Source organism: Hemibagrus wyckioides, linkage group LG12 (assembly GCF_019097595.1).
Source record: "Hemibagrus wyckioides isolate EC202008001 linkage group LG12, SWU_Hwy_1.0, whole genome shotgun sequence".
NCBI lineage: Eukaryota > Metazoa > Chordata > Actinopteri > Siluriformes > Bagridae > Hemibagrus > Hemibagrus wyckioides.
The window spans coordinates 9,841,415-9,854,249 of NC_080721.1; the positions used below are offsets into that span (position 1 = coordinate 9,841,415).

General features: G+C 40.7%; 1 protein-coding gene across 1 annotated transcript; it reads left to right on the forward strand.

The window, feature by feature from the left end:
- The first annotated feature begins 1,887 nt into the window (after positions 1 to 1,887).
- Positions 1,888 to 11,975, forward strand: prrt1 (proline-rich transmembrane protein 1). Its single transcript, XM_058405086.1, has 4 exons — positions 1,888 to 2,254; positions 6,519 to 6,877; positions 7,072 to 7,263; positions 8,812 to 11,975. Exons 1-4 carry the CDS (start codon positions 2,236 to 2,238, stop codon positions 8,986 to 8,988), a joined length of 747 nt encoding a protein of 248 aa, XP_058261069.1. The 5' UTR covers positions 1,888 to 2,235; the 3' UTR covers positions 8,989 to 11,975.
- The last annotated feature ends 860 nt before the right edge of the window (positions 11,976 to 12,835 follow it).

Consider the following 12,835-nt stretch of genomic DNA (forward strand, 5'->3'; position numbering starts at 1 on the left):
GTGATTAAGGGTGGGAGTGTACTGATAAATTCACAGCATGATAATCCTGCAAATGATATTCACTGCCATATATAACAGTGCAGTCGAAATTGCTCTTAGCTTTCTAAAATAGCACTTTCTCAGATCATGTAGCAGATTGTCAGAGAATCTCTGGAAAGCAATGTAGCATAATGTTCTGCTTAGATTTCATGTCTGAATTCCTCCTCACAGTTTACTTTCATACCTGGTTCACCGTCACTGTCCAAATAGTGATGATATCAAGCAAGATTAACCAGCTTCTGCATGATGCCCTTACACCCAGGTCATATTCCCACTATGTTCCTTCTGGACTAAAAATGAATGAATGAGCTGGAAAATAGCTGGCAAAGATGGTCTACAGGCTTGACCAGCTTGGCCTGTGTTTTGGCAGCTGGCAGCTAGTCAGAGACCAAGCTGGTTTCTTCAGCAGAGTAATAAAACGTCTAATGAGTATAGATAGAAGACAGGTGTACTTGTTAATTCCTGCAAATTACAATATATATTTGTGTCCATTATGCACACAACTCCCACTATAGGGCTCTATTCTTCTGGGAAAGCTTTCCACTAGATGTGGCGCTGGGGATTGGTGTTCATTCGGCCACAAGAGCATTAGTGAGGTCAGACAGTCATGGGGTGCAGTTCATCTCAAAGGTGTTCAGTGGGGTTGAGTCAACGTCCTGAGTCAGTTCTTCCACTCCAACCTTAATACGCCATGTCTTCATGGACCTCACTTTGTGCACAGGAACACAGTTTGTGGTCTCTTGGTTCCAGTGAAGGGAAACTGTAATCTATAGTATATGAAAATATTCAATACCGATGTGTACTTCAAACTTTTTCTAAACAGAAGAACCACATAGAGCGTGGATGTGATGTTCAGGTGTCCACAGACATTTCTCTGTGAAATGAATGGAGATAAAAGAGAGGTGAAAATCAGCACATGAGGGTGTATCTGTATATCTTTATTTACACTATATTGCCAAAAGTTTGGGGACACGCCTCCAAATCATTGAATTCAGGTGTTGTTTTTCAGGGCTTGAGCTTAGTTCCAGTGAAAGAGCTTCAGCATACCAGGACATTTTGGACAATTTCATGCTCCCAACTTTGTGGGAACAGTTTGGGGATGACCCCTTCTTATTCCAACATGACTGCACACCAGTGCACAAAGCAAGGTCCATAAAGACATGGATGAGTGAGTTTGGTGTGGAGGAACTGCACAGAGTCCTGACCTCAACCTGATAGAACACCTTTGAATTAGAGAGGAGACTGTGAGCCAGGTCAAAACTGGGACGTCTGCCTTTACATGCACATGAATGTAATATGGAGTTGTCCTGTCCTTTGCAGCTATAATAGCTTCAGCTCTTCTGGGAAGGCTTTCCACAAGGTTTAGGAGTGTGTTTATGGGAATTTATGACCATTCCTCTAGAAGTGCATTTGGGAGGTCAGGCACTGATGTTGGACAGTCGCAGTCTCCGCTCTAATTCATCCCAAAGGTGTTCTATCGGGTTGAGGTCAGGACTCTGTGAAGTTCCTCCACACCAAACTCACTCATCCAGGTCTTTATGGACCTTGCTTTGTGCACTGGTGTGCAGTCATGTTGGAACAGGAAGCGGTCATCACCAAACCGTTCCCCACAAAGTTGGGAGCATGAAATTGTCCAAAATGTTCTGGTATGAAGCTGAAGCATTAAGAGTTCCTTTCACTGGAACTAAGGGTCAGAGCCCAACCTCTGAATTCAATGATTCATTGGCAACATCGTGTGTACAGTACAAGAGTAAGTGATTTTGATGGGTTCTTCATTTCTAGTCTGTACTTGACAGAAGATCAGTGGGGTTTTTTCTCTCTCTTTCCCAGTCTCTCCAGTCTGTCTCTTTAAGACAGCCACACCGTGTGTGTGATTAATTCAGTGTGATGCTATGCGCTGACAGGAGCCCATTTTCCTCTACACGTAGCTCACTGCTTCAGTATTGTGTATCGCGGGGGGGGAATCCAGTGAAATACACTTGGCACCCACAAAGATTTCGTATTACACCATAAAACCGGGGACTATAAAAGCGGAGTTCATTATATATTGGATGTGAAGATGCTCTGATCGCCTGAAGGACTTCGCTGCCGTTTTAACGTTTCGGTTAACGGTTTTATAAAAATTTTAAACAAAGGGCACGCGCTGCTGGCGTATTTCCAACTGAAGACTCCGTCGCCTCAGATAAATTGATCATCATGTCGTCGGCAAAACACGGTAAGGTTGATTGATTATTCTGATTCGTTTATACATGCCATTGATAATTAATGATTTTTTTTGACGCCAAAAAAATATGAAAATGGATTATAATAAGCTGTAGACTAATTCATCTTTTTCTAAAGGTAGGTAACGCTCTCTGTCTTATTTCAGCCTTATGATGTGTATAGGTCATATTTTATTTTTACTTTACCAGGCTCTAAAACGACAACGGGATTTAAAAAATGATATAAATTCGAGCTTATTCTTAAGCTATACCTAATTTAAAATAAATAACCCCAAAGTGGCTTCATTAAAAAAGAAAACAACGAAGGAATAAGCAAAATAAAATCGCCTCACTGCGGCCGTATCCCAAATTGCTATTTAATCCCTACACAGCCGCACTGCATAGTGTGCTCAATAACGCGCTCGTGCACACTACGCAGTGCACTACGTCTCGAATCTATAGCCGTTTGGAACGCGGACCATGATTGATAACGGATACCGAATGGAAAATCTGTGTTTTCTCGCTTTTGACGTTAAACCTTAATTAATTAATTTATTTATTTTGCATGTACAGTTTTAAAGAGACATCTTCAGAGTTCCCTAAGAATCTACCCACGCAGAAAAACACCCTTTTGTGTTAATTTATTATTATATAACTGATATATTTTCTGCACACCAATGAATTGGAGAAAAGCAACAAAAATGAAGAATTAAATCAAAATGGCTTTTATATGGACATACTAGTGCATTAATTAATGTTTTACATGCAATATTACATAATAATAATATTAATAATAATTATAAAAAATAATAATAATAAATCATGTTGATGAATAGATGCACAAAACAGGATAAATAAAAGGACATGGGAGCCTGATGTGATGATATCTTGCACCACATCCTCTCTATCTTTAAAGCTGTGGAGTTATCACACAGATAAAGATCTCACTTTTTTTTCCAGAAATATATTGCAGTTAAAGTGAAAAAAATAAATAATTAATCCAGGCTGTGGTGTGTTGCTTCCCATTTTGCAGCAGTGTCTGTTGTGCATCACATGATGAGGTGTCTGTTCTTCCTCATTTCCTGTTAACAGGATGAAAAGGAAGATGTTTTGGCTTTTTTTTTTTCTTTTTTCAGAGTGATGGAGAAACCTCTGACGCTTGTCTCTCTGTAAAGCCGAGATTTTTTCCAGTTCTAGCGTTTTCTCTTTGCTCAGATGGCTTAGAGATGCTCCGCTGGTTTGTTAGGACCCTCGTAACATTGCAGATCAGATCGTGTTTCTGTGTCATGATCTCAGGGTCGATGACATTTTTCTTTCTGATTAGGGATGGATGCGTCGTTAACGTTACTGTGATCATTCCCCAAGCATCCGATCCTTTAACGACACTATGTGATGTAAGTTAAAGGATTGACGTTTTTCAAGATGTAATGCTGGAAATCAAAGCAAAGGAAACTGTGAAAATACACTATATTGCCATATACACTATATTTGTGGACCAGTGCACCAACCAAGGTCCATAAAGACATGGATGAGTGAGTTTGGTGTGGAAGAACTTGACTGGCCTGCACAGAGTCCTGACCTCAACCTGATAGAACACCTTTGAGATGAATTAGAGTGGAGACCTTCTCATCCAACATCACTTCTTGACCTCTCAAATGCACGTCTAGAGGAATGGTCAAAAATTCCCATAAACACACTCCTAAACCTTGTGGAAAGCCTTCCCAGAAGAGTTGAAGCTGATAGAGCTGCAAAGGGTGGGACAACTCCATATTACATTCATGTGCATGTAAAGGCAGACGTCCCAGTTTTGACCTGGCTCACAGTCTCCTCTCTAATTCATCCCAAAGGTGTTCTATCGGGTTGAGGTCAGGACTCTGTGCAGGCCAGTCAAGTTCCTCCAAACTCACTCATCCTTGACCTTGCTTTGCACTGGTGTGCAGTCATGTTGGAACAGGAAGGGGTCATCCCCAAACTGTTCCCACAAAGTTGGGAGCATGAAATTGTCCAAAATGTCTTGGTATGAAGCTGAAGCATTAAGAGTTCCTTTCACTGGAACTAGGGGGCCGAGCCCAACCCCTGAAAAACAACAACAACTGAATTCAATGATTCGGAGGGGTGTCCCAAAACTTTTGGCAATATAGTGTATGTCACTTTATAAATCAGGGAAATATAAAAAAAAGAGCTAAATAAAATGTTCCATAATGCCTCTGACCGATTAATATTTAGAGGTCACTCATATTGGTATTGATTTTTGTGTCTAAGAATACGATTAAGATTAACAGTAATTTAGCATCACTTTGGTTAGCATTACTGAACTGATGATGATGGAGAGGGTTACAAAAGGAGAGTTAATCTCTCTCACTCTCATACACCATCTGATCACCATCAGTGTCCTACACTGTCCAGTTCAGTGTTCATAATGATTAGTAATGTTGTATGCAGCTTCCAAAGCATTTCAATCAATATCTGATGAACCGCCGGGATAAGTATGCATTAAAGCCAGTTGATTTCAGGCCAGAGTTCTGTGGTTTTACTGATCATAGTCAAACAAGCATCAGGGGAGAAACAGTGAGCTTTAAAGTCTGGTGGAAGAAAAGCAGTGTTAGGCATGCCAAGAAACATCAAGAACTGTTCATGTAAGTAATGCAACACAACCAGAGGGGGTGGCACAGAAAATCATTTCAGCTAAAGGAAAACAACACATTAAAGTGTTATTTCCATGTGCAGTGTGGCGCGCTAATGTCACAGGGGGACATTGTCATTGCTGGTGTAGTTTGGTTTAATAGGAGAGCTAATAAACTAGCTTGCTAGCCAACTTTTGTCATATTTTTAAGTCAGGTATGTAATTTATTCAGGATGTCATTTAATTTGCCTTAAATAGCTCGGTAGTGTAGAGTCGAAGCCAGATGTTCCACAAATCATCTTTTTTATCTTTCATCTTTTGCCAGTCTGATTTAATTCGTACCAGAGGTCATTTTAGCAGGTTTATTTCAGGTTTCATTCACTAGATCTATGGGGATGAACATTTACTATGGTGACTGTCTCTTTAATCAGTCTGGAAGATTGAAATTGATATAATGACTTTTAGAAGCTTCTGATTGGTCACTTGTAATAATCAGGAGTTAATTGGGAGGGGCATATTTAAGGGCCAATGTCTTTTTGGTCCTGATAGTTTTGGAATATTCATGAACCTCGGAAAAAAATATTAGTTTACATCTCCACGGATCTGATTCGTCCAAACGATCCGGATCAATTTAGACAATTCGTCTAAAAACGCTCCGCATCCACATTATCATTTACAATCGTTTCCCAAAAGTTGGTCATCCACACTGAAACGTCTGAAAATGCTTACGTCCCCGTAGTGTGCGTGAGAAAAATGTAAGACGGTTAGACCTGCGTCATTCCCGTCTGGCGTTTATTTTCTTTTTGGTTCTTTGAAACGTCGCAACAATATGTCGAGGAAATTAGCTGAATCGGGTCACATGACTGCAGCACACGTTTCGAAAGCCTCAGTTAATAAAACTGAATAAAACTGAAACTTCAGTAAATAACTATAGTTTCCACATGATCAACATCCCTTTAGAGGAGTGTTTGCTCGTCAGATGGTGATATGGAGGAAATGGGGTGTGTCTTTTAATAAGAAGAACACCATCCAGGTATGAAACATGTGGATGGCAGCATGAGAGTGTTTTGCTGGAAAAAGGGACTTCAGGGACTGATGCATTTTAGAAAATAGAAATAAGATTATCTAAAAATACAACACTTCAGTATAAGACATGAGCCAGATTCATCCTGTTTAATAGGAGTTTATAAATGTTACGGCTTAGTCCTGGTTACAAAATGGAGAATGGTTAAGAGTATAAAAATTAAACTAATATGATTACTAAGTTTATGTTACTGTTGATATTATGCTATTTAAGAAACAAATCTCAGGTTCTTAGGCTTCTGTTAGCAGATTCAAAACCACAAAAACGAGATCAGACAAAAAGTCAAACCGGGACCTTTGTTAAACCACACTGACCACAATGCTGACCTCTGTTAGAAAGAGTTTCATCACATGGAAAATGAATGACACTTCCTTCTACTTCAGAGTCTGGCCTTTACAAGACAAAGCAGTGGAATTTAACAGTCGAGATTATATCATAGCGCGCTCTTTTACACTGGCGATTTTATTTATAGAACATCCATTTGGAAAAAAAGGGTTTCATAACCAGTTATTGAAAACATTTTTTACTGAACTTACCATCCTCATCACTTCCTGTGTTCATCTAACGGCAGGTCTTGAGGAGGCAGCAGGAAGGCAGCCCATGGCTCAGCCATTGAACCAAATGGCTCCTCCACCTTACCTGCCATCACAGGACCCCAGCATGCCCCCACATCCTCCTCCGCCTGGCTGCGGCCCTCAGCCTAACTACCCTCCTCCTCCTCCTCCGCCTGGCTCTGAGGGGTATTTACAGGAGACGCAGTTCCCTCCTGGAAACCCTCCACCTCAGGCAGCCCCTAATGGCTACACGGTCCAGACGCACGGGCCCGGCGGCTCAGTACCTCATCCTCCCATGGGTTACCTGCAGCTCGGATATCCACTCCAACTGCAGCCCTGCACGGCTTACGTACCTGTGTATCCCATCGGAACAGGGGTGAGTCAGGGCCATAGAGAGTTTCCTACTGATGTAACAAAATTGTTTAGTAAGAAAGTTCATTTATAATGTATAGAGGACCATAGCAATTAGATTAATATCAGGTATTGAGTAAATTCATAGCAGTTTTTAAGATTTCATACCCCACTGTCTACATCATCTGAAACATTCATCCCTCTGTCTCTTTCTCCCAGGGACAGCCTTACATGCCTAATGGTACACCCCATGCAGGTGTTGCACCAGGGCAGGTGCCAATGCAAATGCCCCCCGGCGTCGCGCTAATGGAGCCGCGACGGCCTCCTCACGACTACCTGCCCATCGCTGTGCTCACCACCATCTGCTGCTTCTGGCCCACGGGCATCATAGCCATCATCAAAGCCGTGCAGGTGAGCCGGCCATGCGAATGTCCCGAATTAATCTGAATATTAATGACTCATCAGGCTGAACCTTTATCACACATCAAGCTGTGTGACTGTAGAGAGTTATGCATGTCGGAGCTTCCTAAAATGACAGATTGTGATTACCTGACCTTATTGCCTTAATAAATTCTTAAAAACTCTCTTGGAGGCATAACATTCAGAATTCAGTCATTTATTATCAGTTAGAGCATTCTGTCAGTGTTGAACATGTGCCATTTGTTCACTGGCTCTTAGATAAGCAGGACTCTTTACAAAACTCCTCCACAAACTGAATGCACAAGCAGATGCAGTATTCTGAAATGTTCAACGAAACCATATATTGTGCTTTGAATATCATTTTATAATATAATCGATTATTGTTCCATCATCGTAGGCAACTGACAGTTATTTAATAATGGATTAATCAGTACACTAATTAATAAATTACATTTAAGAAATTATGTAGTTGACAAATAATAAATCTCATAAATTGAAACTTTAACTCTTCAGTTTTACCTAAACATCACGTTTGTTTTCAGGAAAGCTTCAGCAGTAACTGTAGCTAAATACAGTTTAAATGTAAAGATCATCCCTGAAGATGTAACAATAAAATGTTTAAAGTGTAAATGAGCCCTGGAATAAACCGGTCACATTTCAGTAATTCATGAAGGCAATTTGAGTGTGGAGTAAAATCCTTCCTTTACCCTACAAGCCATTCAGATGACATCTAAGACACCCCTGAGGCAGGTTAACTGCTAAATTAGCCATTAATGCTAAAATCTTTATACATGGCCTACCAGATTGACCATGATTGCATTATTCTAAATCTAGAAGAAGTGCATGGTGTTAATCTCAGCGCAGTTAAACAAAATGTATAAATAATAATAAATAAAACACTGATCAGGCATAACATTATGACCACCCGCCTAATATTGTGTTGGTCCCACCTTTGCTGCCAAAACAGCCCTGACCCGTCATGCACTGTGTATTCTGACACCTTTCTATCAGAACCAGCATTAACCTCTTCAGCAATTTGAGCAACAGTAGCTCGTCTTTTGGATCGGATCACACAGGCCAGCCTTCACTCAATATTGGCTGCCCATGACCCTGTCGCCGGTTCACCACTGTTCCTTCCTTGGACCACTTTTGATAAATACTGACCACCGCAGACCGGGAACACCCCACAAGAGCTGCAGTTATGGAGATGCTCTGATCCAGTCGTCTAGCCATCACAATTTGTCCCTTTGTCAAACTCGCTCAAATCCTTACACTTGTCCATTTTTCCTGCTTTTAACACATCAACTTTGAAGACAAAATGTTCGCTTGCTGCCTAATATATCCCACCCACTAACAGGTGCCATGATGAGGAGATAACATTGTTATCGACTTTACCTCTCAGTGGTCATAATGTTATGCCTGATCATTTCTCTTCTTGTGTTTTTGTCACCTAAACAATGATGACAAGTTGAGAAGCACCTGGCGGTCTAGTAGAATAGAATTTTTGTCATCCTCTAAAGACGCTGTTTCTTCTGTCAGGTACGTACAGCTGTTGCTCGGGGCGACATGGTGTCAGCAGAGATTGCGTCACGCGAGGCACGCAACTTCTCCTTCATCAGCCTGGCGGTGGGCATTGCCTCCATCGTACTCTGCACCATCCTCACGGTGGTGGTGATCATCGCCTCACAGCACCACGACGAAGACTGGGACCCTTAGACACACCCCTCAACCCACACCACACTACGGACTGAAGGCGGTACAGCCGGTATTCTGCTCATAACGTTCCCTGATCATCACACATCGCACTCACTGCTACAGTCACCGATAAAAACCTAAAGAGAATAATCGTTGGCTGTGTTCGCTAACAGACACAGATTTACATCCTTAATTAATTAATCGCTAATGGGAGCCGGGAACAAATCACACCCATGGTTTTGCTTCTGCAGAAATGCTTAGTTTAGTAATCTACAAACAAACTCGTGTTACTTATTGGTTATGCACTGTGTTTGTGTTCAGTCCATTCTGTCATTGATTTGTGCCATTACTCTGTTTAGGTACAGTGTTGTACAATAGAAGTCAAGTATTTCCTGACACAGACGAATATGATTACGCCAAGCGATCTGCTATTATTTAATCGTATTGTAATATAAAAGTGTTAGGTAGATGAGCAGAAGCGATAATCATTCTTTACTCAGTTGAATAACAATAGGGTAGACCTTTACTACAGTGGGTGTTAAAAAAAGACGTATAAGTTTAATGAGTAGAATATTGGTCTTTGCCGACTGAGAAACACTCGGTGGAATGTTACGACGACTCAAAACATTTTCCGCGCTCAAACAAAGTGTTACTGCCTCACGGCAAACTAGGAGAGATATATAATTATTGTGTGGCAATGTTACTTTATGTTATGTATTATACATTATTTATTACTTATTTGTTTGTGCACTCATTCAAGTATTTATTATTATAATTATTATTATCATTATTCAATATTTATTATTCTATTTAGCCATAGCCGTAGTGTCGAACTGAATTATTTTTTATTGTTTGATGATTGCATATGCTCATTACAGATTGCACAACTTCATAGTGCGGCATATTTTTAGCTGAGCATGTTGCGACACGCACTTTTATGCACTGTGAGGGTGTAAATGCTGCTGCCTTCCTTCTGGTTTTGTTTGCCAGATATGAACAGTGAACAGGATTTAAGGGTAAGTTAAAAGAAAAAACAAAACAAAACAATACCCTTTCCATGTGAGAAACATTCGACACAATAGATTTTTAACAGACAAGCACTACATTGATTAAAAAAAAAAGGTCAAAATAAATTGCATCCATGTTTTCTACAGCTCTGTCAGCCCGCGTCTGAGCAGAATGCAGAGAGGGGCTTTCATCAGGATCGTTGTTCTGTTTTGTCTCAGGCTCATCCCCTGAAAGCTTCCTCTCCTACACTCACAGCCACAAGAGATTTGTCACAGATAATTTCAGAAATGCATGAAAATGTCAAGTCCACACAGGCTCGGTGAACCGCATTACTCAACCGCTTCTGCCTAACAATCAGAAGTGACGGACTTGTAGCGATAAGATGGCGCTCTAGGGCGGGAGGGTGGTTGGTCCGGGGTTGTTGGCAATCCAGATAATTGTCAGCAACAGTACATTCTGTTTCTGAGGAATTTTGGTGCTGCTACGGAAAGCCGTACAGGCTGATGAGGATATATTTCATTGATGTGAATCAGCACTTATTGGTGTAAATTTACACCTGTGTGAGGTGATTGTGTTCTATGATCCTGGTTTGTTAGACTCCACAAATGCACATCCCATCAGCCACTCTGGCTGAACACACACTGAACAAGAACCTCTTAGATTTTTGGGGGAAAGGAGATTTAGTCTCATTAAAGGAAAAATCCACCCTGAACAACTTGCTAATTAATGTCTATAAGTAACAAGTGATCTACAGTGGTATTAGTTACCCAATAGTAATGAAATTCTAAATGGACTGAATGGGTTAATGGTTTTCTACATTACCCACAATGCACAGTGGGATTTAGTCCTTGTTTCCTCTCTGTTTAAAGAGACCAGAGCTTTAGGAGTCTTTAGTCTGTCCAGCTCTCTCAGATTAGCTTCTAAAGCTTCAGCTTTCACACTAACCTTCTGTCAAAACTATCATGCTTATCAGTGCTAGCCAACTCTACTAGCACTATCACACTCACGCCCATTCACACACTATAGATAATTGATACCAGTTAGCCTACAATGCATGTTTTTGGCCTGGGGAGGAAACCCCCAAAGGAGAACTCCACACATACAGGGCAGAGGTGGGAGCTGAACCCCCAGCCACAGAGGTTTGAGGCAAACCCCTGTACCCTCTACTTATAAATATTCCAGTATAAACAAATATAATGGGCTTCAGGGTGGAGTTTCCTTTCATTTTTCTATGAGCAGGTGTGTTGATATGAGCTGACAGGCTGGTTCATGGGATTGTAGTTATTAATCTGAAAATTGGTAGAAATCTTGAGCCTGTGACACTTTGGTCCACTATTTTAATGACACTCATGTTTCTCTTAAGTATTTCGATTATTTTTGGCCAACTGTATATCACGTGATCTTTTCTGCTCTCGTTTTCTTAAATATGTCCATTTTTAGATAAAGAGCTTTAATGTAAATGCACAGTGACCACAGATGTATCGCTGTAACTATTTTATTCTACTATGAAAAAAAAAAGAAGAAAGAAAATCTGTGGGAACAATCCTAATATTTTTTGGGTGTGTATAAGATCACCCACTAGTGATTCTCTGATTCTAAATGCATTAAAGAGAAGATCTGTTTGTATTATAATTATTTAAGTATCTGCTGCCGTATTGGTGTTGTGGGTTCTCAGTACCTAGATAGAACTCCAGCAAAAAAAAAAAGCTTTTACTGCATTAATCTAATAGAAATCTGGTCCTGTATTGTTACAGATAACATTGCTTTAAGAAAAGAAAAAGAGAAAGAAAGAAAAAAAAAGTATGGTTCCCCATAGTTACTGCACTCTTAAGATGCCGGTTTTCTCTGAGCTTGTAAATGTGGCAGGTGGCTTGTTGAAAGAGCCTGCCCGATGACTTGTGTACCTGTGCTTTTAAGGTTTATTCTGTTGAATGATGCTTTACATGCCTTTATTGTGTATGAATCCTGTTTAAATTAAAAAAAGCCACTGCAGGAATGGATTGTGGTTCAGGTCTCTGTCTCGCCTCCTCTCTCTCTCTTTCTCTTTCTCCTTGTGGCATTTCTCTCTGTCGTCTCACATGTGCTTGCTATTTATAGATGACCTGTTTTTTTCCTTCAGTCTTTTTTTTTTTTTTTTAAGAGTTTGTCTCACTTCTTCGTCACCATGTTCAATACTATATGCTTTCGAGCTATTCTTATGTATTCTACTGTGTAGTAAGGGCTACATATTCCCGCTTAATCGTCAGGGACATATCACTTCACTCATACGATTTTTGATACCAGATGAGTATTCAGAGCTGAGAAGAAGAGTCAGAGAGCACTGGGAGAGCCACCAAACTGGAATTATACTTATATCGGACAATCTAGGCTGGCCAGACTGTCTGCCAGATCACAGATGGTCGTTTAGCCCCCCAATGAGACGCAGCATCTTTGTGATCGTTTAAGCAGGCCTCACGCTGCCTCCTCCATCACATGCTTCTGTCTTTCCAGCTCACATTTTTGCCACTTCTTTCACCATGACCGTTTTCTCACTGAGCAGTCACTCCCCGAACTTCATCAATGTGAATTAATGCCTGAAGCTTTGGCTGTTTTTATTCTTGTGCTCTGTTTCACTGCGTTCTGCTGCACATTATACAGAGTTACCTTCCTACCTTCCTCTGTGTTGTATTACAGTACACTGTGTTGTGTTACATTACACTGTGCTGCCTTCTTCCCTGTGCTGTGTTACATTACACTGTTGTGTGTTACATTACACTGTGCTGTGTTACATTACACTGTGCTGTGTTACATTACACTGTGCTGTCCTCTTACACCCCCTTGTTCTCTATTAAGCTGTGTTGTCATATGCTCTGCTGAATTA

What these genes read in the sequence shown, in the direction of transcription:
- prrt1 (XM_058405086.1), top strand. An exon ending in TGTATCCCATCGGAACAGGG is followed by an intron (nt 6,878 to 7,071) that starts GTGAGTCAGGGC and finishes TCTTTCTCCCAG; the next exon opens with GGACAGCCTTACATGCCTAA. An exon ending in CCATCATCAAAGCCGTGCAG is followed by an intron (nt 7,264 to 8,811) that starts GTGAGCCGGCCA and finishes TTCTTCTGTCAG; the next exon opens with GTACGTACAGCTGTTGCTCG.